This window comes from Cryptomeria japonica, chromosome 1, assembly GCF_030272615.1.
Source record: "Cryptomeria japonica chromosome 1, Sugi_1.0, whole genome shotgun sequence".
NCBI lineage: Eukaryota > Viridiplantae > Streptophyta > Pinopsida > Cupressales > Cupressaceae > Cryptomeria > Cryptomeria japonica.
In genome coordinates this window covers 98,326,506-98,348,517 of record NC_081405.1, presented here as the reverse complement: position 1 = coordinate 98,348,517, position 22,012 = coordinate 98,326,506, and the positions used below count along the sequence as shown (strand labels likewise).

Genomic DNA, 22,012 nt, shown 5'->3' with positions numbered 1-22,012 from the left:
GAGAAATCTGAGAAGAAGTTGTAGCTTGGTGATATCATTTGGAAACTATTTTTGTAGTCTTTCAGGAAGAGGTGGCTTCCTCAGTTATTCTTCGACAGGAAGATGATAGAGTTTCAGAATCTGACACAGGATGGTATGATAGCTACATAATACTGAGAGAAATTCACTAATCTCCTATAGTATGTACCACATGACTAGATGGATGAACGATTATGCATTCGAAAGTTCATCTTAGGTTTGAGGACTCACATTGGAGTTGAAGTGGATATTCACAATCCATTGACTATGGATGAAGTTTTTGAGAAAGCTACTAAACAAGAACAAAAGTTGCAACAATTGGCGAATTTCAGGAAGACTGTGAATACTAAACCAGGTTTTGGGAATAATAATTTCCAAAAAAATGATCATCAGAAGGGAAACAACAATCGACAAATAAGGAATCTGAAAAGAGGAGCTAATCCTCAAGAAAAAGGAGTAAATCAGGGTGGAAACAAGAAAGTTAATAATAACACCAACTTCTCTAATTCCAATACCAGGCAAAAATTTAACAGGAACAGGTCATCAGGTGGACACTCAGGGCCTGGAGATAGATGCTATAATTGTGGGGGAAATCATTATGCTTCTAATTGTCCACAATGTTCTACAACTCAGTGAGGAGGAAATCAACAAGGAGCATCACAACATCAAATTTATGCAACGGTTGACAACTGTTAGACAAACTTTCAAGCTTCACCTATCCAGATGACGAGTAAGCTTTTTGGTCAATCAGTTTCTATTTAGATAGATACAAGAGCTATTGAATGCTTTATTGATCCTAAATTAGTTTATAAATTACCTAGTAGACCTGGTTATATGTCACATGCATGGATGGTTCAGTGTGGAAATCAAGCAGAGAAGAGGGTAAATTCATGTCTATTTTGCATTGATTTAGAACTTCTTAATTTCCAAACTCAGGTTAATATTTATTTAGAACCATTAGGGTCATATGATGTGATCCTAGGTATTAATTGGTTAACTGAGCACAAAGTTGTAGTAAACTATGAGGACAAAGTCATTAGTTGCTTAGATGATTATGGAAATCTGGTTGAGGTTCATGGGTCTCGAAAGCCTCTTGAATTGAGACACGTTTCAGCTATGCAACTCAAGAAAGCTCAAAGGAAGGGATGTTTTTTTTTTTTTTTATACTTGTAAGTGACTTGGATAATGCCAAGAAGAGTCCTAAGGATTATCCAGTTCTTAGAGAGTTCTTAGATGTTTTTCCGGAAGATCTTCAAAGTTACCACCTAAGAGAGAATTTGACTTCTCTATTGAACTTTTACCTGGAACTGAGTCACAATCCAAGGCTCCTTACAAAATGACTACCACAGAACTGTATGAGCTTAAGGCTCAATTGTAGGAGTTGCTTAAGCAGGGTTTTATAAGACCAAGTGTATCTCCGTGGGGTGCTCCACTAATCTTCGTGAAGAAGAAGGATGGAACCTTGAGATTATATATTGATTATAGGATGCTGAACAAGGTGACCATTAAGAACAAGTATCCTTTTCCTAGGATAAATGAGTTATTTGATCAAATGAAGGGTGCTACCATATTCTCTAAGATCGACCTTAGATCATGATACCACTAGTTTAGGATTAAGGAAGAGGATATCCCAAAGACAACATTTCAAACTTGGTATGGGCATTACGAGTTCATAGTAGTACCTTTTGGTCTAATAAATGCTCCAACACCGTTCATGAACCTTATGAATAGTATCTTTCGAGATTACTTGGATGATTTTGTGCTTATATTCATTGATGATATTTTGATTTATTCCAAGAACAAAGAGGAACATAAGAAGCACTTGAGAATAGTCTTGCAATGGCTAACAGATCAAAAGCTTTTTGCTATGTTTTTGAAGTGTGCTTTCTTTCAGGAAAAGGTGCAATATTTAGGCCATGCTATATCTGCTGAAGGAATTTATGTTGATTCTATAAAGATAGAGGCAATTGTAGATTGGCCAACACTTCAAAGTGTTACAAAGGTTAAAAGTTTTATGGGTCTTGTAGGATACTATAGGAAGTATGTGGAAGGATTTTCTAGGATAGCAACACCTATTACTTCTTTTCGAAAGAAGGGAAAGATATTTGAATGGACTGAGAAGTGCGAAGAGGCATTTTAGCTTTTGAAGCTAAAGTTGACATCAACACTAGTCTTGACTATACCGGATCCTAATGGACACTTCATAGTGATTACAAATGCCTTAGGTGAAGGTCTAGGGGCAATGTTGATGCAATAAGGAAAAGTGGTTACTTTTGAGTCTAGGAAACTGAAGCAATATGAAATGAATTATGCACCACATGACTTAGAGCTTTGGGCTATTGTTCATGCATTATAGACGTGGAGGTATTACCTCTTAAGGAAAGCATTTGAGTTGAAGACTGATCATTTAGGATTGAAGTACATCTTTACACAACCTAACCTTAATTCAAGACAAAGAAGGTGGCTTGAGTTCCTAAGAGAGTATGATTTTGGTATTGAATGTATCAAGGGAAAGGAAAACAAAGTAGCAGATGCTCTTAGCCGGAGAAGACATCTATCTGCTATGGTTACGACAAGGTCAAATTTGATGCAACAAGTGTTGCAAAATCTCCCTGAAGATGATTATTACCTAAGGGTCAAACAAGCCTTGGAGGCAGATCCTTCAGATCATCGATTTGATGGATATGAGTTGGAACATGATGGCATTTTGAGATACCACAGGAGAATGAATATTCCTGAAGGTGGAGACTTAAGGAAGATGATCTTGCATGAGGTGCACAATATGCCTTACTCAGGACATCCTGGAGTAACGAAGATGGTAGCTGAGTTGAGGACTTTGTATTTTTGGCCTAAACTCAGAAAAAGTGTGATAGAGTATGTGGCACAATATTTGGAATGCCAACGAGTGAAAGTTGAGCATTTTCATCCAACAAGACTTTTATTTCAACATGGCATACATGAGTATAAGTGACAAGTAATCAGTATGGATTTTATCTAAGGATTACCTTTGAGAAAGAACACGCATGATGCCATCTTCGTAGTTATTGATAAGTTGACAAAAGTTGCATATTTCATACCGGGGAATCTCAAGGATGGATCATTTACTCTTGCGAAGAAATTTGTGCAAGAGATATTACGATTGCATGGTGTACTAGAAACCATTATATCAGATAGGGATACCAGGACGACGTCTAGGTTTTGGACAACATTGAATGCAACTTTGGAAACTAGATTGAATTTCAATTTGACATATCATCCTCAGACAGCTGACCAAACAGTGGAGAATCTTTCGCGGATGTACTGCATGGATCAACAGTATCGGTGGGAGGATTTTTTGCCATTCGTTGAGTTTGCTTATAACAACTCATTTCATGCATCATTAGGGATGACACCTTTTGAGGCGCTCTATGGATGAAAGTGTCGCACACCCATTAGTTGGGACAAAATGAAAGATATGATCATCATTGGTCCTGATATGCTCAAGGAAATGTATGAGTAGATGAAGTTGATCAAAAGTAGGTTGAAGGAGGCAGCCAATAGACAAAAAAGCTATGTTGATAGAAACAAGACTTTCAGACAGTTTGTTGCGGGAGATAAAATCTTTTTGAGGGTTAAGCCTCGTAAGAGCTCTATCTCATTTTGAAAATCATCAAAGATGGCATCCAGATATGTGGGACCCTTTGATGTGCTGGAAGTCATTAATCTAGTTGCTTATAGATTATCTTTACCACCTGCTCTAGCTCAAATCCATAATGTTTTCCATGTTTCTTTGTTGAAACCATATCATCCCAATGCATCTCATATTCTTGATTGGCAATCTGTACAAGTACATGATGCATGGGTGGTGCTAGTGGAGCCCATCTGAATCCTAGATCAGCATAGCGTTAAGCTACGTAGTAGAGAATTTACTCAATATAAGGTCCAGTGGGACCGGTATTTTGAGAATAGTGCTACATGGGAGGATTCTGAGATGATTGACCGTCAATTTCCTCATTTACTTTCATAGATTAGTATTTTCTTATTGCATGAGATACAATGATACAATGATACTCTGATTCTGATTCACATGTTGTGAACTTGGATAGCATGGATGCTACTGTTTTTGTTTATGTTTTGATGAGAATATGATGTGTGGTTGTTATTTCATGATATTTGAGATACTATTTGCTTATTGATGTTTAATAAGACATCGAGACAATGCCTGCTCCAAGTGGGGAAGGATGTCACGTACCTTTTTTTTTTAATCTATGTTTAGTTGCAATTATAAAATTAGGAAAATGATATATATTTCTCATTTATATGGATGCGATTGAAATAGAAATGAAATTGAAATTGAACCAGATGGATAATGAAATGAAATTATATTATTAATCGATCATCAAATTGCATGTAATATATTCCATGCAATGATAGACAAATATCAATTGCATGAAATAAATTACATGCATTGATATTATACTATTTTGCATTGATGTATTGGGTCAATATTAACATCGACCATGTTATGTACACCATTTTTAAAACAACATGTGATCGAATATAAAGGGACTGCGTAAACCGAAATTCATTCAAAATTGGCACTTTAAAACTTACACCACTGCAATTGGTGAGTAATGAGCCTTAGATGGAGGGCGACGTGCCTCTCCCAGACCATCAAAACTGATTTAAAAACAATAAACATTTAATGAACCAAGAGTTAAAGCCCACCAAGTCAGGGAATAAGGTAACATGAGCCAGCATAAGAGGAAAATAAGTCATTGTTTAAAACACATAGCCAAGAAGAAAAAAGAAGATGATAAACACACAAGGCGAGCAGGAGGGAAAGATACTCTCAGCCAATTTGTGAGAAATTACCAGTAAAGAAAGAGTAAGGAAGAATTGATATCAAACCGATAGGTCATTTGCTCAATCGACTCATGAATCACATACAAAGGTAGGCCGAACTGATCAAACTTAGGAAATTATTCAAAAGAACCTGTAGCAAACATATGAGAAGTAGAGCAAATTTGGTTAGTTCCAATGCAATAACATATTTATATAAACTTGAAATTCTGGAAACACCATACTGTAATTGTAACATACCTAAACTTGAAATTCCGAAAACACCATACTATAATTGGAACATACCTAAACTTGAAATTCTGGAAATACCATACTGTGATTGGAACATACCCAAACTTGAATTATGTGATTTTATCCATTGGAGAACTCAAAACATAGATGATGAATAACTGAAACAATGAGTTAACGCATGCTGAAAATATACTTAGACCATATTAGGAACATAGATTTAAAGAACATGTACTTATAACTTTTATATTTATATTCTTTTATATATGCAAATATGTGCATACATGTGTTACACCTTCTTTATTTAAAACTGAAAAGATTGATTGTTACTTGCAAACTGAATCTACGATTTGATTGTATTTGAACTATGAATGCTTGTGAAAGAAAGTGCATATCATATATATTTAAAGATGTAAATTGAAAGGAAATAGGCATGATATAGGGTTGAATGTGCTTGTTGTGAGTTTTGGGGAAAGTTTACATTCAGGGACGGGTGCCGAATATGGCGTTTAGAGAGTATAGTTTGCTTTTCCAAACTATCTTTATTGCTATGCATGACATTATACTTGGCCGAGTAACTTACAGACTATTGGAATAGATGGATGTATTTATGACTCTCTACCATATCCTTGTATTGATTTTGCTTGTTTCTTAAAAGAGTTAGAATAATAGAAAATGCATGTATCATTCTAGGCATGCACCAAGATTCCATCTTGCATGTCGAATTCTTCTTGCTAAGCAATTCGTGCAGGGTCAGGTATTCTTGTTTGACTAAGAATTCGAGGGAATCGTATGCTTCAAGGTTAGGTGGAAAAAGCACCTGAATCTTGTTCTCGTCTTCATTCTAAGGATTGAACTAAAGATTGCTTATTGATTGAAGATCAAAGGACGCATCTATCTCATTTTTGTATATTATTTTGTATTTGTATATTTTTAGCTTAAGGCATTTGAAAGCCCAAGTCTTCTAATGATACTCAGTTTTGTAAGAATACTACTTCATACCTATTTATTGGATTTAGACTTGATTATTCCAATTATTGAACTCGCATATTTAATGACCTTATTTGAATGATATTAAGTGAGTAATGAATGATTTGAGAGAACTAATAGATTTATTAAAGAAAAAATAGATTTATTTTGAAGTTAAAGAATTTATGTGTTTTTATTGAAGTTAAAGCGTTTACGTCTTTACATATTAAGACCCGATTGTTCTCCCTTTGCTAATGTGTATACTTATTTTTGTTTTGGTGTGTTTTAATGAAAAGGGTGCTACCCCATAATAACAATTTACCAAAAAAATAAAAATAAAAATCATATATAAAGACAAACAAAAAAAAATTAAGAAAACAAATTCAACTTTAGACCAGATTACGCCATTTATAATTTAAATAAATACTCAAAAGAAACGACATAATTTAAAACCCCCCATAAAAACCTGCATATACAATTTCACCTTTACAAATAACTCTCGCGCACTCTCTTTCTAGTTGAGAGGTGATGGCCCTATCTAAGTGATATGACCAGTTGTTTTCTGGACTTGAAAATTTGCAGTTTTGATATCGTCAATTTGAACTTCTGAAACTTTGCAAATTGATTCAGACATTCATCGTTGTTTAATTTTGAGCTATAAAGGTAAAAAAGAAACAAAGAAACTAAAGGAGAACTATGAATCTTGAAGATTTGATTTATTTAACTCTAAATGTGATCGCATCAGGGTTTGTTTTAAATTTACTCGACCATGGCCTCCAGCGAGGGCGAAAATAAGAAAATACAGATTTATTCCACTCCCACGGATGTTATTTCCACCTTCTGGAAAGGTTTGTACTCATTTACATATCGGTGTAATAATAATAATGTTTCATTAGTATTAATTTGCTCCATTTTTCACTTTTCATAGTCTCCTCTTTTTCTGGCAGAAAAATATGAAAAGGATGCGAAAAAATACTGGGATATATTCTATAAACGCCACGAGAATAGAGTAAGTTTAGTTTGCGATTTTGCTAAGTCAATGATGCAACTTAGACAGTAAATTAAGCTCAGCTTTTAATATAAATGGATTTTTGTGTTTATTGCAGTTCTTTAAGGATCGACATTATTTAGACAAAGAATGGGGACCCTACTTCTTTGTAAGTAGTCATCATTCTCATTTTAGGTTTTATATAATTGTTGATTTACTTTCATATATTTCAAAGCTCAGCGATCTCACTCACCTATATCTGAGTATCCAGCAATCTCACTCATCCATATTTCAGTACAACACAACCTCACTCATCCATAATAAAGCACTCCACAACCTCATTTATATATAAACCTTCCCCAACATCATTCATCATATTGACATATGAATATTTCCCAACCTCACTTCCCATATTTTTATATGCACAATCTTGCTTCGAATATTTAAATGTTCCCAATCTCATTTATCATATTTCAATTTTCTACAGGTTTACTTATCATATTTTAAACAATCACCTATATTCAATAATCTGCAATGTCGGTTACCTATAGATCAATATTGCACAGGGTCACCCATATTTCTGTATCGTCCAACCTTACTCATCCATAATTCAGCACTCCACAACCTCATTCATATTTAAACAATAACTAACCTTTCTCCTCATATTTAAATATGAATATTCCTTAACCTCACTTACTCATATTTATATATACACAACCACGCTTATCATATTTTTGTATTCTAAAACCTAATTTTATCACATTTCAACTAAGCTGTTGTTTTCGGTATGGATCCCGGTTCAAGTTTGTGGATCCAACTAAATTTTTTTGGGGTTGGATTCGTTTTGGGTTTGTCCATACAAAAAACATGTACAATATATATATGCAGCCTAAAACATCAATTGCCTCATTCAGGGCCTTCCATTGGCCTCTCTCTCAACTCACAGGCAAACAACTCTTTCACCCTATGCACACATATACATTCTTATTCCTCTGTTCTTTTAATCCCACACCCACTTGACTTCTCAACTCTCCTCTTAAGCAGCTATACGGTGGTCTTTCTTTATATTTTGTTGATTTGGTCTGATGCTCACTTCCTCTGTGCAGCCATCCTTGTGCAAATCTCTGCTCCTGTCCTCTTTGACCACACACTCCAAACCGCAATGCCTTACTTGGTTGCAGCCCCTACCCACTTCTACTTTGCCGACTCTCTACTTTTTATGTCATTTAATCCTCGACGTTTTAAACTTTCCTCAGTGCCTTCTCATCTTCATTCGATGCCCCTTTCACATTCATTGGTCTTGCTTTCTTCTGTTCAGCTGCTTTCTCCACGTAGCCTCTTCGATGCCTCTCTTTTGGAAGCCGAAGTGTTGCCAATTCCAAAGATAACACCGTTTGCTCAATTTTTAGTCCAATCAATGCCTGCCCTTCCTTTTAAATCGGCTTCTAACAATCTGCCAAAATGGTTTATCTTTCGATGCCTTTTTGTGTTCGATATTCAATGGAATCGATTTCTTTGCCCTTGATTCATTGCTACCAGTATTTGATTAGCTTATCGGCTTCCTAATCGATTGGCTGCCCTTTCATATAGTTGCCTTCCTCTCAATGTGTAATAATTGAAATAGGGAAGTCGAAAGGTTGAGAAAACAGACAACTGTCCAAATTGATGGGAACACATTTCTTTTAGCCAGAAGCTTTCATTTTGGCTCAGGCAGGGAGGATGCTAACTTGGGTTGTGGAAGGGCTTTTCAATCACCAATTAGGTTATGTTTGAAAGTTCCTTAAGTCTTTTTCCATAAATTTATTTAATATATGCAGCAATCTATATGTGGTTATATTTCCTTGATGCAGTTTGGCGTATAGTTTGTGCACCATTCCTATGTGCTAATTCTTTACGAGGCATTTTATCAAACAGTTCACAAGCCTTGTCTATGCTCTCACATTTTACATATGTAACTACCAAGCAACCATAATCCGTCCACAGCAGCATTTGTGAGATTGAACTACTGCCTCTGGTTCCGCATTGTGCTTAACATGAAATGCAACAAGTTGTGTGACAGTAGCCATAAGATCATTGGTAGATTCCTCTTCAAATGGAATTTTTGCAACTGATGGAGAGAAGCCAATCAAAACAAGACAAACCAAAATTGAAAGAAACTAACTGGAAATTTTTTTGGGTGGTGCTGATAGCCTGTCCGCCCGGGTGCTCCTGCACCAAACACACCGAGTAAGAAATTTGTGAGCATAGGCTCACAAAATGGGGTTAAGTAATTGAACTATTTGTTTAGGTTGTAAACAACCTACAATAGACTCCATTACTGCTTCAAGTTCATTAGAAGTCTTCTTCCTTCGCCTCTTCCAACACTTAGTTGGGATACTCGCCGACCTCCTCCACCAAGGGTGCTCTCTTCTCCTCTTCCCTCTCATGGACTCATGTCCATCGCAGTCTGACCTCCTCCACCAATAGCTCTCTCTTCTCCTCTTCCTTCTCATGGACTCCCATCCATCATAGATCGTGCTCCTCTGCCAAATCTCACCAACACTATCCTCTACTGCTTGCACACGCTAACATACCATATCCCCATATAAGTCTGCAACTAGACAACTCTTTGTATCCACTATCTTCTGAATATTCCAATCAACTTTACACAATGTAGCAAAATCAAATGTTACCTCTACTTTTGCAATGTCCTCTTCATCACCTCTCGCTGTCACTACAACATCCTTAGGTAGCTCCGCTACATCTTTACTCGACACGAGCAACTCTTCTATTTTCACAGCTTCTTCTGTAAGCATCACATTAGGTTCTTGATAAATCTCTGCTGCAACTTCTACCTTTTGAACTACATATGGTGAGTTTTGTAACATATTGATTGAAAAGTTTAATAGAAGTTCATTTTAGAGAGTTGGCCCAATAAAAGCAAGAGGGAACAATGCAGAAATATGTGGAGGAATACAAACAATTATTGGTAATGCTGTTTGATGTTATAGAATGAAGATTAATTTTCCTTTTTATTAAAGGGTTAACCAAACCTCTCAAGGGTTTAATTAAGGCATTTGATCCATTGACCTTTAGGGAGGCTATCAAAGATTCAAAAGAGCTTGAATTGAGAAACTTTAATGGCCAAGAATAAGTTTGATTAGAAATCCCTTCCTATAGAGCAGAATAAAAAACCTTTTCAAAAAGGGTTTCCTCAACAAAAGACATTACCACTAAAGAGCAGTTTTGATGAAGTGACCAAAAATGAGGTCCGTCGAAACAAATTATGTTTTTCTTAAAGAAAACCATGGGAACCTAGACACCAATGCATGAGAAAGGTCAAGTGCATTACATATAAGTAATTCTCGATGAGGATTTAGAGGAGGAAGAATCTGAGCCAAAAATTGAAGAACGTGAACTTGGTTTTGAGATAAAAGAGGAAGGTAGACATCCAAATAGTGCATTTGCAACATTACCAGGTGCTCCTAAATATCATCCTTTTAGAGTATGGGGAGTTTGGCAAGGACACAAAGTTGCAGTTCTAATTGGTAGTGAAGCACCGCACAATTGTATTAATGAAGGGTTGGTTGCTAGAAGAGGGTTGCAAACTAAAGATTTTAAGGGATTCAATGTTATAGTGATTGATGGTTTTACCATTCCATGTACCAAGAGAATTCAACAATTGGAGATTGCACCTGGCAAACACACGATGCGAGATGACTTCTATGTGGTGGCCATAGGAGAAATTGATGTGGTTTAAGAAGTACAATGACTACAGTCATTGAGAGAGTTTACTCAAAATTATCAAACTATGGAGCTAAGTTTCAAATTAGAAGGCAAAGAAGTAGTGCTACAAGGCATGACTAATGGAGCTTCTAAAGTTGTATCAACAAATAAAATAGAGAGGTGTTTTAGGAATGGACAAGTAGCATGTACAGTACAATGTTTAGTAACTTCTACAGCTATTGCATATAAGAGAGCTTATCATGTGGACATACAAACACTCTTGGACAAGCATAGCATGGTCTTCAACGCCGTTTTTCCAAGATTGCCATTTGATAGAGGATTTCAATATATAATTGAATGAGAAATTGGAGTAAAACCAATAATTACTACTCCTAATAGACATGCAAGAAGATTTAAGGAGGAATTGAAAAAACAATTGAGATTATGGAGATGGGTCATATTAGGGCAATTTTTAGTCCTTTTGCATCTCCAGTCATCCTAGTGAAAGGGAATGATGGAACCATGCCAATTTGCATAGATTTAAGAGATTCAAACAAGAAAACTATAAAGAACAATTATCCAATTTCTATAATTGATAAGTTAATTGATGAATTGCATGGAGTAGTGTACTTTTCAAAAATTGATTTGTGATCCTGGGTATCATCAAATATAGGTGAGAGAATAGGATGCACAAAAAATTGCTTTTTGATGTCATTTTGGACATTTGAGTTTTTAGTTATGCCCTTTGGTTTAACTAATGCTCTTACTACCTTCCAATCATGTAAGAACCATGTGTTCAAAAATCAATTGAGGAAGTTTGTCTTAGTATTCTTTGACGATATTTTGATCTACAACAAAACATGGAATAAACATCTACGACATTTGGATAAAGTTTTGGAAATTTTGGAGTAATAGTCTAGAATAACTACCCTATATTTTTTTTTTAAATTTTCAATAAAAAATGAGATACAATGCAATGCCCTTACACTTTCTAATCACCTAGTTCTCGAGATGGGCAAGGTGAGAGCATATAGTGTATAGGACTGAAATGGTAATCGATTGATTAAATAATGGAGATGCAAAGCTCCATTCAAAGCAATTACAAAGATGACGTTTCTAAATGAAACAATCGTAAACTGAAATTGAAAATAGAAACTAGCTAAACTTATTAAAGTACATTAAGTGACCATTAAATAAGAAATATTCTAATATTACTCTAATAGCCTCTCTTAATGGTCATTCTATCAACTACACCAAGTTGCCCCCTAAATTTTACAAACTTGTCTAGGCTCAGCTTGGGGAGAATGTCTGCAGCTTGATCCTTAGTTGGAACATACTGCAACTAAATATATCCATCTTCTACAAGTTGTCGAATGAAGTGACAATGAAGCTCAACACATTTGGTGCGTTCATGGAAGACTGGATTCTTGGCAAGTTTCCACACCCCTTGATTGTCACAGAATAAGGGAGGAGGACCTGCTTGAGACATTTGCATTTCAGAATGCATCCTTCGAAGCCAAACTGTCTCACCTGCTGCTTTGACAGTTCCCCGATATTCAACTTTAGTTGAGGAAAGAACTATCGCTTGCTGTTTCTTATTGGTCCATGTGACTGCACCCATGCCCAAACTAAAGACATACTCAAAAGTAGACTTCCCGCCATCAACAAAACCTGCCCAATCTGAGTTTGTAAAACCAATCAGCCAAGGATCTTTGCTTCTGCTGTTTAGAATGCCAAAGTCAGGTGTAGCCTTCACATATCTTAGTACACATTTCGCTACAACCCAACGTTCTGCCTTAGGGGCTGTCATGAAGCGAGATATGTAGCTCACAACATAACTAAGATCAGGTCTAATGGCTGTGAGGTAGATGAGATTGCCAACTAGTTGCTTGGAAGTTGATTCATTCACCACAGGTGAATTTGATTTGGCTAATAGTTTCAGCCCTTTCTCCATAGGTGTAGATGAATGTTTGCAATCATTCATCCTAAACTTATCTAGCAAACTTCTAGCATACTTTGACTAAGAAATAAAGATATTGCCATTACTTTGCCAAACCTCTACACTGAGATAGTAATGTAGAAGTCCCAAATCTGTTATATCAAAAGATTGGCACAAATTCTATTTGATTTGCTCAATCAAATGTGCTGCACTACCAGAAATGATCAGGTCATTGACATAGATGACAAGAAGAAGAATCTCACTACCAGTATTCTTAACATACAAGTTGGGATCTGAAGGGCTCCTTTGAAAGCCTTGTCCAACCAAATACTGATCAAATTTTATGTAGCTTGTCTGAGGAGCCCGTTTGAGGCCATATAGTGCTTTTACCAGTCTGCATACATGGTGTTCTTTACCGGCAACCTTGAAACTCTGAGGCCACGTCATATAGACTTCTTCCTCCAATTCACCATTGAGGAAGACACTCTTGACATCCATTTGATGGAGCTTCCATGCAAACTGTGTTGCAATGGCTAGAACAAGCCAAATGGTGCTCATCTTGGCTGTGGGAGCAAATGTCTCCTCATAGTTGATGCCCTCTTTTTGTGAGAACCCTTTAGCCACCAATCGAGCCTTGTACTTATCAAGAGTTCCATCAGCCTTATACTCGACTTTATAGACCCATTTGCAGCCAATGGGTTTCTTCCTAGGTGGAAGATCAAATAGAACCCATGCATTCTTGAGAAGACTATGATGTTCAACTTCCATAGCCTTCTCCCATTCAGGGTTTCCTCGTGCTTCAAAATAAGTCTGAGGCTCATAAATATTCTGAAGATTTGCCATGAGAGCAACATTCATTTTGTTCTTTTTGCTCTTGCCTCTAGAAGATCTCCTCTCAACAAGTTCATCATCACGAACAACACCAATGGTCTTTTCCCACCATTTAGGCCAGTGAGTAGAATCACTTGTATCTAACTCAGGATGCTCAACATGGGTAGGAGTGTCTGAAATAAAATCATTTGGATGCTGATCTAGGTTTTCCTAAAGAAAATCTAGTGGAACAAGATCTTGCTAAGGAGAATCAACAATCTCTGTGTCAGAATCAACATAATCCCTCCCTTCAGGTGGAGCTAAGGAAAGTCGAACACCCAAGTCCTTAGCCTTGAGAAGCTGATCTTTAAAACAAAAAATAGGAGAAGAGAGCTGAAAAGGCCCTCCTCCTTCATCAAAAACATCTCGATTGAATATGAGACTATCAATGTCTAAATCAATCAGTCAATAGACCTTATGGTTGTCACTATAGCTCGTGAATGTCAATTTCTGGCTCTTGGAATCCAATTTTTATCTCTCTGCATCTAGAATCCAAACATAAGTAGTAGAGCCAAACACTTTCACGTGGCTGATTTTGGGCTTCCTCCCAGACCAAGCTTCTTCCAGGGTCATCTTCTTAATGTCCTGTGTGGGAGACTAGTTCAAAAGATACACTGTAGTATAGATTGCTTCAGCCCAAAATTTCTTAGGCATAGATTGAGCCATTTTAGCGATTGTGTGGTTTCTTCGCTCAACAACACTGTTCTACCAAGGAGTGTAGGGTGTGGTAAGATGGCACTTAATGCCATGGTGTGCATAGAAGTTGGAGAAATCAGTAGAACAAAATTCCCCCCCCAATTATCTGACCTTAGAGTTTTGATGGGGCACCCTGACTCTTTTTCAACTAAGGCCTTAAACTTTTGAAATCCAGGAAACACTTTGGACTTGTTTTTAAGAAAAAACACCTACATTTTTCTACTGAAGTCATCGACGAATAACAAAAAATACTTGGCTCTAGTGATTGATCCAGTGTTAGTTGGTCCATAGACATCTGCATGGATGAGCTGCAAGACCTTGGAGGCTCTCCAAGCGTTGCCATGTGAGAAAGGAGTCTGATGCAACTTTCTTGCTTGGCAAATTCCACAAACACCTTGACTTTGTGATTGAATCTTAGGTAACCCAACAATCAAACCCTCCTGAGCTAATTGAGAGAGATAGTGAAAATTCAGGTGCCCATATTATTGATGCCAGAGAGTGCTGATGGAAGAACTTTTTGCTGCCATGGCATGCTCCTGAGAATCACTAGTGTGAACAAGTCTATAAAGACTATGATCCTCAAGGCCAACAATAACTGTGGTGCGCGTTTCCTTGTCAACAATACTACAGTTGTGTGCACTGAAGATGACATCTAGCTTCAAATGATGGTGCATATTTTGACTGACTGAGAGAAGATTTAGTTCCATGCCTGGAACATAGTATACATTGAGAAATAACAATTTTCTCCCTCTAGATTGAATGTGAATGTTGCCCTTGCCAACAATGGTAACTCTTCTCCTACTCCAAAAATCATGGAATCATTGAAAGGCATGTACTCTGAGAACCAATCTTGTCGATTCGTGAAATGACAAGAAGCTCTAGAGTCAATGTACCAATTAGGGATTTGACATGACCAGTTGGTCTTTTGGCCATAAAAGTATGCTCTGCAACATAGGCCTTTTGCTAAGACCCTCCCTGTTTAGATTGGCTCAAAAGCTAATCGTTTCTTGCAATCTTTCTTCATATGACCAAACTTGTGACAGCAGTTGCATGTGATATTCTTCTTTCTTCTATGATATTGCTTTGGTGATGACTTGGTGGTCGACACCTCCATGGGGACTCATGACATGGCTTAACCGCCTCCTGTGGATTGGGTTAAATTTGGCGTTTGTATCAAGCATTGATAGTTTGAGCTTTTGGCACAACGACAAACAATTCCAACAATTGGAATCAAAGCCTTGGGTCACAGGTTCGAGTCTCCCTTCAGTGGATGCTAAAGGCTCAGTCGATGATGAGGGGGAGATTGTTGACTTGGTGGTTAGCACCTTCTTGGTGACTTGTGACATGGCTTAATCGCCTCCTGTGGATCGGGTTAAATCGAGCATTTGTATCAAGCGTTGATAGTTCGAGCTTTTGGTGCAACGACAAACGATTCCAACATTTGGCAGTGAATGCCTGTTCAGTGGAGGATGTGCTAGTGCTGCTGCCAAATTGCTGTTTCCATCTATCCTATTGCAGAAGCTTACTACAGAGGTCAAGAAACTTGAGATCAACACTAGTGGAAGTAATATTGAGCATCTCAATAAATTGCTCATAGGATCAAGGTAAACTCTTGAGCGTGATTACCACCATGTCTTCCTCCATTTTGCGACCAATAGCTTCTAGCTGATCACATATATCCTTGATTTGCATAAGATGCTCCAATAGAGACATCTTATCATCTATCATAATGGAAAACAACACGTTCTTCAAAAAGAATGCTCGACTTTTGTTGGACGTTTCATGAAGGTCCTTCAAATGTTGCCAGATTTTCGAAGCGGTCGTACCAGACAAGACTTGAGGAATTTGATCATCCGTGATGGATGATTTGATAAGCATGACTGCTTCCCAATTGTGCTCATCATATTTGTCTTGATCTTTTCCTGCTGTTGAAGGTTGAGTTGTAGTACCTAGAACAACCTCATCAAGGCACCGATATTTGAAGATAGTTAGCATGCGTTGTTTCTACATGTTATAATTGCGGCCATTGAACTTATGACTGCTTTCTAGCATAATGTTTGTCAGAGATGCCATCTCGTTGGCTGTCCAATGCACAAAAAACAAAAAAGCCGTTGTAAGGTAAAAAAAACAGTCAACTCAATAGCACTTGCACAAATCCCAAGGTGCATAGATCCTAAGGTATGAATCTTAAGGCACGTGTCAAAAAAAAACTTTGATTTTGATTAAGTTTGCAGATGGAAGGGCTACGAGTGTATAAAATTTGCTGCAAACCCTAGGTCGCAAGAAAAAATACCCAAAAATGCATGTGTATTGCGGAAAAATACTCAAAAAACCCTAGTTGTAGCTTTGCACAACCCAAAAATTCGTTTAAAAATTCTGTAGGGCAAAGGATAGGTCGGAAACCCTAGCTAGAGTAGAAGCCTGAAAAACTCAAGCAGAAACACATTTTGCAAACTCCAGGCCGCATAAAAGAAAATCACAATTTTTGAACAAAAAAAACGTGTAAACCTTACACGCTTGAACTGAAGAAGACATACCATGAACAAAAGAAAATCCGTCACAAAAACCTGTCACAATTTTGCAAAATGAAGGCCACAAAATAAAATTGGTTGCGAGTAGAAGCCAAATGTAGCAGTCGTGGGAAAAAAGAACAAAAAAGTGTCGCAATCTTGTAGAGGAAAGGCACCACGATTCATGACTTGAAAACCCTTCATGCGCAAAGAAAAAATGTAGATATTTAATGGAAAAAAGGTGACCAGAATCTAGTTGAACTTGCAGAGAATGTGATGCTGAAAATAGGAACTACAAATTGTAGTGAAATCGCATCGCAAAACACAGAAAAACTTCGATTTTGAAAAAAACAGACATGATGCAAAGAAAAGCCACCATTTCAAACATGCGTGATCTTATTAGGAAAACCCTCTTGCAAAGACTCGTGATTTTTTACTAGAAAAAACTTCAAATTTAAAAACCATGATTTTTGTTTTTAAAAAATCGGCTAAAAAAAAACTTCTAAAAACTATGTTTTAGGATTTGCCAAAAAATTCTAAATGGCTTTGATACCATGAAATGGTGATTGGTTACACAATGGAGATGCAAAGCTCCATTTAAAACAATTACAATGACAATGTTTCTAAACAAAACAATCGTAAACAAACTGAAAATAGAAACTAGCTAAACTTACTAAAGTACATAAAGTGACATTAATAAGAAATATTCTAATATTACTCTAATAAGGCCCTGTTGGTGTACATTTTATCAATCACCGAACATTAGAATAAAATGTCAAGGACACTCTACCCTCTCTTGAACAAAATCACTACGTGTGCCAAGATTGCAAAGAAAGACCACACGATGACTCCAAGGTTTATATGTGTGAACATGTGACTTTATGTTTGATAGCTTCCTTGGTTATGTATGCTGAAATACAAGGGGGACTTATACTCAACTAATATCATTCACAAGTTAGGACTTAGACGAATTTGACTGTAAATGCTCTCTCTCACTCTCTTTCTCTCTCTCTCTCTCTCTTTTGGATTTTCAATTTTGGACTTAAAAAAAAAGATGAAAGGATAAGGGTTTAGAAACTCTTGCTACTCCTAAGAACTCAAGAGATGTTTAAGATTAGGTGAAACCAATAACAATATTCTACTTCGCCACACTAAGGACAACTACACAAAGTAAGGGCAATCTTCTAGGGTTGTGCCAAAAATTTCTATACTATGAATAATACCATCCAACGAACAATATGTTTCAAAGTAAGAGTTAAAGCATCCTCGACAATAAGCTCAGGCCAACTTTACACATTGAACAAAATCATTCATTCAAAGAAAGTATGAGCAATAGTTTCACCAATCTATACTATCGAATCCTTCATTCATCTAACAACTTTGTAAGCAAATCTATTCTATGTTGAAGAAAATATGCAACCACGTGATAATAATAAGGCTTCAAAGCAAATTGCAAATGAACTTATATTACCAAAGTAGCTCGTAGCAACAATTTCATAAATCTCTCCACACAACAAAATGAGAGAATAGGAGTTTATATAGAGTTCCGGAAAACAATGAGAGGCTGAGATCAATCTAAGATCAACGGTCGAGATCAAAACCATAACAACCCTAATTAGGGTTTCCCAAAATAACATCAAGAACAAATGCATGAAGGACAAGTGGCGCAAGGAGCTATCTCCTAGGAAGGTGCATCCTTATTTGCTTGAGTGGCAGTATGTTCAATGAACTTGGACACGATTGGGCTGACCTCCTCCATCGTAACATGTGGTAGCATATTGACCTTGAATTCCAATCCGTCCAAGTCATCTGCACGTGGCAAAAGCAATCTCCCATTCCAACTCTTGCTTCTGGAAGGCATCCCAGATGGACAAGAAATTCGATGCCTTAGTCAAATTCTGCTTGAGGACTGGTCCAGTGATGGCAAAGAAAATCTCCCGAGTTCCGAGTTTTAGACTTTCCAGCTGCATATCATTTTTCTCAGATGGTCTCTTTCTCAAGTAGATCGGCAGCTACAAGGAAAATTCTGTTTTGAATTTCTCTAATCTGCTCCTCAGCCTTAATACTATCGGCCTTCACTCTTTCTAGGACTTCACTTCGTGCAACCAATGCCTAGTACCAAGTGTTGAAATCATATGCAGCTCTTGCTGCGATTACTTTTCCATCAATCAATTCCTGCTTGGGAATTCCTTTCAGCACTCTAAGGTACGGGATAATTCTGTCTTGGACATCATGAAGGTCGTCCCACGCTTCTGCCATGTTCGCAATCCTAGAGAGCAAAAAGGAGGCCTGTCAATATGCTGACTTTAATCTTTCCACAAATGTGGCTGCTTCTTCACTTTTGCTCGCCATCCACTCCTTGGCCTCTCGTTACCTTTTCTTCTTCAAAATCTTTGATTGCTTCCTGTGAAGAATTCAAAAGTGGAGGAGCCATTGTATCACCTTGATTAAGAGGCTTCTCCAACCACGACTTATTGACATTTGTCGCGCAGAGCTCAAGCTGGTTCTCATAAAGTTTCTTGGTTCTTCCTTAGTTTTATATGAGGTTCGGTTGTAACTTGGAATTCCGAATGCCTCTTGAATGGCTAACTCCCCGAGATGAGCCAATACTCTCCCATCTGGTGCAATGATTTGCCTTTCTTGAGCATTGTAATGTATAGCACACTCAACTGTTAACTCAGCACATTCCATAGCTGGCGGAAATCCAGATGCCTGGACAAGACCATTTCTCATCATTCGGCGAGCAATAGGTGTGGGTAAGTGTCCATCGTGCTCGTACATTCTCCTTTTGAAATCTTTTAAGCCAATGTGCCCAAGGTTGGTGTCTCTTAACATTTTTCCACTTGGAATTGATCTTTGATTGAGGCTGCAACCCTTTGTTAGCGAACTTCATTTGGAATTTTCTTGAAAGTCCTCCTCGATTGGACATCAACCTGTAATAAACATGAAAAATCTAACATTACTTTCAAGAAAAGTTAAGGTTTTAACTCTGATTTTGGACGTTTTTCTCCAATTTTCAACCTTTAGCTTGTCAAAAGGTTAAATTTCTGTGAAAAATTATACTGAAAATGGAAGAATTTGGCCTAACACTTGGCAAATTTTGTGAGAAAAGTGATTAAGACAAAAGAAGGATGAAAGAAATCAGTCAAACTCAGATTTTGAACCTTCGAAATTATACTTTTGGCTGGATTTCTCGACGAAAAATCTGTCTTTACTTCTGGAAATTCTTGGTAAATTTCTTCCTTACTCAGAAAATTTACTTCCTCTTTCGAAAATCTTCCTTCAAAATCTATCTTTCTTAACCTCGAGAGAGAAAACCTATTCACCATCGAAGTTCAATCTTTAAACTTGAGAATGAATTGAAAATGACAAGTTGAATTGATATGTAGTTGAAGAGTTCGATTATTTTAGCAACTTCATGTTTTTCTCTTAGATTCATCGAACCTAGACTCTTTTATTTTTGCCAAAATGGAAACTTAATCTTCTTATGAATGAGTTGGCATGGAATCTTCTAGATTCTTCTTGAGTTTGAAATTTTCTAAGTGTTGGAAAAATGTTCAAAAATATTTTGTGTTGAGTTCATTTTTTTATCTTCCAACTTGGTTAGACCTTTATCTATGGTGGAGTTTAAGTGTTTCATTCCATTTTTATCTTTTCTCTAGCCACTTCTTCCTTCTTTCTGGCGGACTTCAACATTAGTTGTCCATTTTCACTTCATAGCATGGCGGACTTTGGCAATGTTAGGCCATTATGCATGGCGGACTTCATGAATTCCATGCCATGTTTGGGCAGACTTGGCAGCTTGTATGCCATGGCGGACTTTACTTGACTTAAGCCATTTCCTATATAAAGCATGGCGAACTTTACTTGACTTAAGCCATTTCCTATTCAAAGCATGGTGGAGTTGCTGGCTGATTAGACAATGTTGGAGGGGCGGATTTTCCCTTATGTTGGACGTTTCCAACTCCTCTTGGGTGGGCTTTACCCATACTTGTGCCATTTTTGCTTCCTACCTTGGGCGGAGTTGGCCTTTGTTTGGCCTTGTTGAGTGTAGCCTTGGCGGACTTTGTTGTTGGCTTGCCACTTTATTGAAGGAGGGTGGACTTTCTTATGTCTTGGATTCTTTGATCAAGTGCTAGGCGGACTTCATGAGCCTTTGGACGTTCTTCCAAGGTTGGGTGGACTTTCTAGCTTCCATGCCAATGTTGGGCGGACTTGAAGATAGTTTGGACATGATCAACTCCATTGACGACAAACTGCGAACCGACATGAGACATGATCTTCTCTATTCTTGCCATGAACACTTGGATGGATTTTTCATGTTTGTTTGGAACATCTGGATCAACGCCCCGTTTGGAGATTTTCCCTTGCTTTTTGTACCTGAAGACACAAATTTTGATTTCGAAGATAGGAACAGTTGAAAATTAGCTAGTTCGGATACTTGATTATCGAATTTTAATGTTGTCAATGACAATTAAAATTCATATGGATTATCTCATGTAAATGTGTTATTTGGCTGGACCCAAATGTAAAAGCATGTAACGTGGAAGGCAATTAAATATAATTACTGGGCTGGACCCAAATGTGTAGTGTGAGGAATTCACCATGACAATGTAACATAATTAAATAAACATGCAAGCCGACTTGGGGATATTTGGCGCCAAAAGGTGTTTGCCCTCTCGGGTAAATGGTTAAATGCAGAAAGTAAATGTGCAGAACATAATGGAAATACATTAAATAACCAGTCTTTGTATTAATTCAACAGTTCATGTACATCACGTGCTTATAACATTACATTTTACACGACTATCATGATTATTCTCTAAGAAGGAAAGGTAGTGCAATATATAACAGCCGAAGGGGTACGACACAACCATCGCGACTCCAACTACCTACCCGTCGGCTAACTAACTGGCCGCTGTAACTCATTATTACCGACAACAACATAAACATAATATAACAACATAACATAATGATTATTCCCGGCAACATCATCCCCCCCAAGAAAAGAAGTTGACTCCAACGACTTAATACAAAATAGAGATGAACGGCAGGAACTACTGACGCCAGTCGGGCCCGGATCTTATACACTTGCTGCGTCCTCGCCTGAAAACCCTTTTCTGCTACCATCCGATGCTCAAGTGCGAATTTCACCAATATTGCTTCCTTTGCCATCACAGTCCTCCTGTGCCTAACCCAAACTTGTCTGCAAAACATGTTTTTCAGTCTCAGCTTCCACCGACTGCT

The 22,012-nt window shown here is 37.4% G+C and overlaps 2 protein-coding genes across 8 annotated transcripts in view; both read left to right on the top strand.

Moving 5' to 3' along the window:
* Positions 1-1,732: 1,732 nt before the first annotated feature.
* On the top strand, positions 1,733-2,158 carry LOC131856523 (uncharacterized mitochondrial protein AtMg00860-like). Its single transcript, XM_059208345.1, has one exon. The coding sequence runs from the start codon at positions 1,733-1,735 to the stop codon at positions 2,156-2,158; it is 426 nt and encodes a 141-aa protein (XP_059064328.1).
* A 4,330-nt stretch (positions 2,159-6,488) lies between these two features.
* Positions 6,489-22,012, top strand: part of LOC131041905 (uncharacterized) — a 170,194-nt gene continuing 154,670 nt past the window's right edge. For 4 of the 7 annotated variants that reach the window (XM_059210242.1, XM_057975143.2, XM_057975141.2 and 1 more), the window contains exons 1-3: positions 6,589-6,905; positions 7,005-7,066; positions 7,164-7,214. In XM_059210242.1, the coding sequence (XP_059066225.1) occupies positions 6,827-6,905; positions 7,005-7,066; positions 7,164-7,214 (192 nt within the window). In that variant the 5' untranslated portion in view covers positions 6,589-6,826. Of the gene's footprint in view, positions 6,906-7,004; positions 7,067-7,163; positions 7,215-22,012 lie in introns of all 7 variants that reach the window. The other 3 variants (XM_057975140.2, XM_057975142.2, XM_057975139.2) reach the window with 3 other exon arrangements.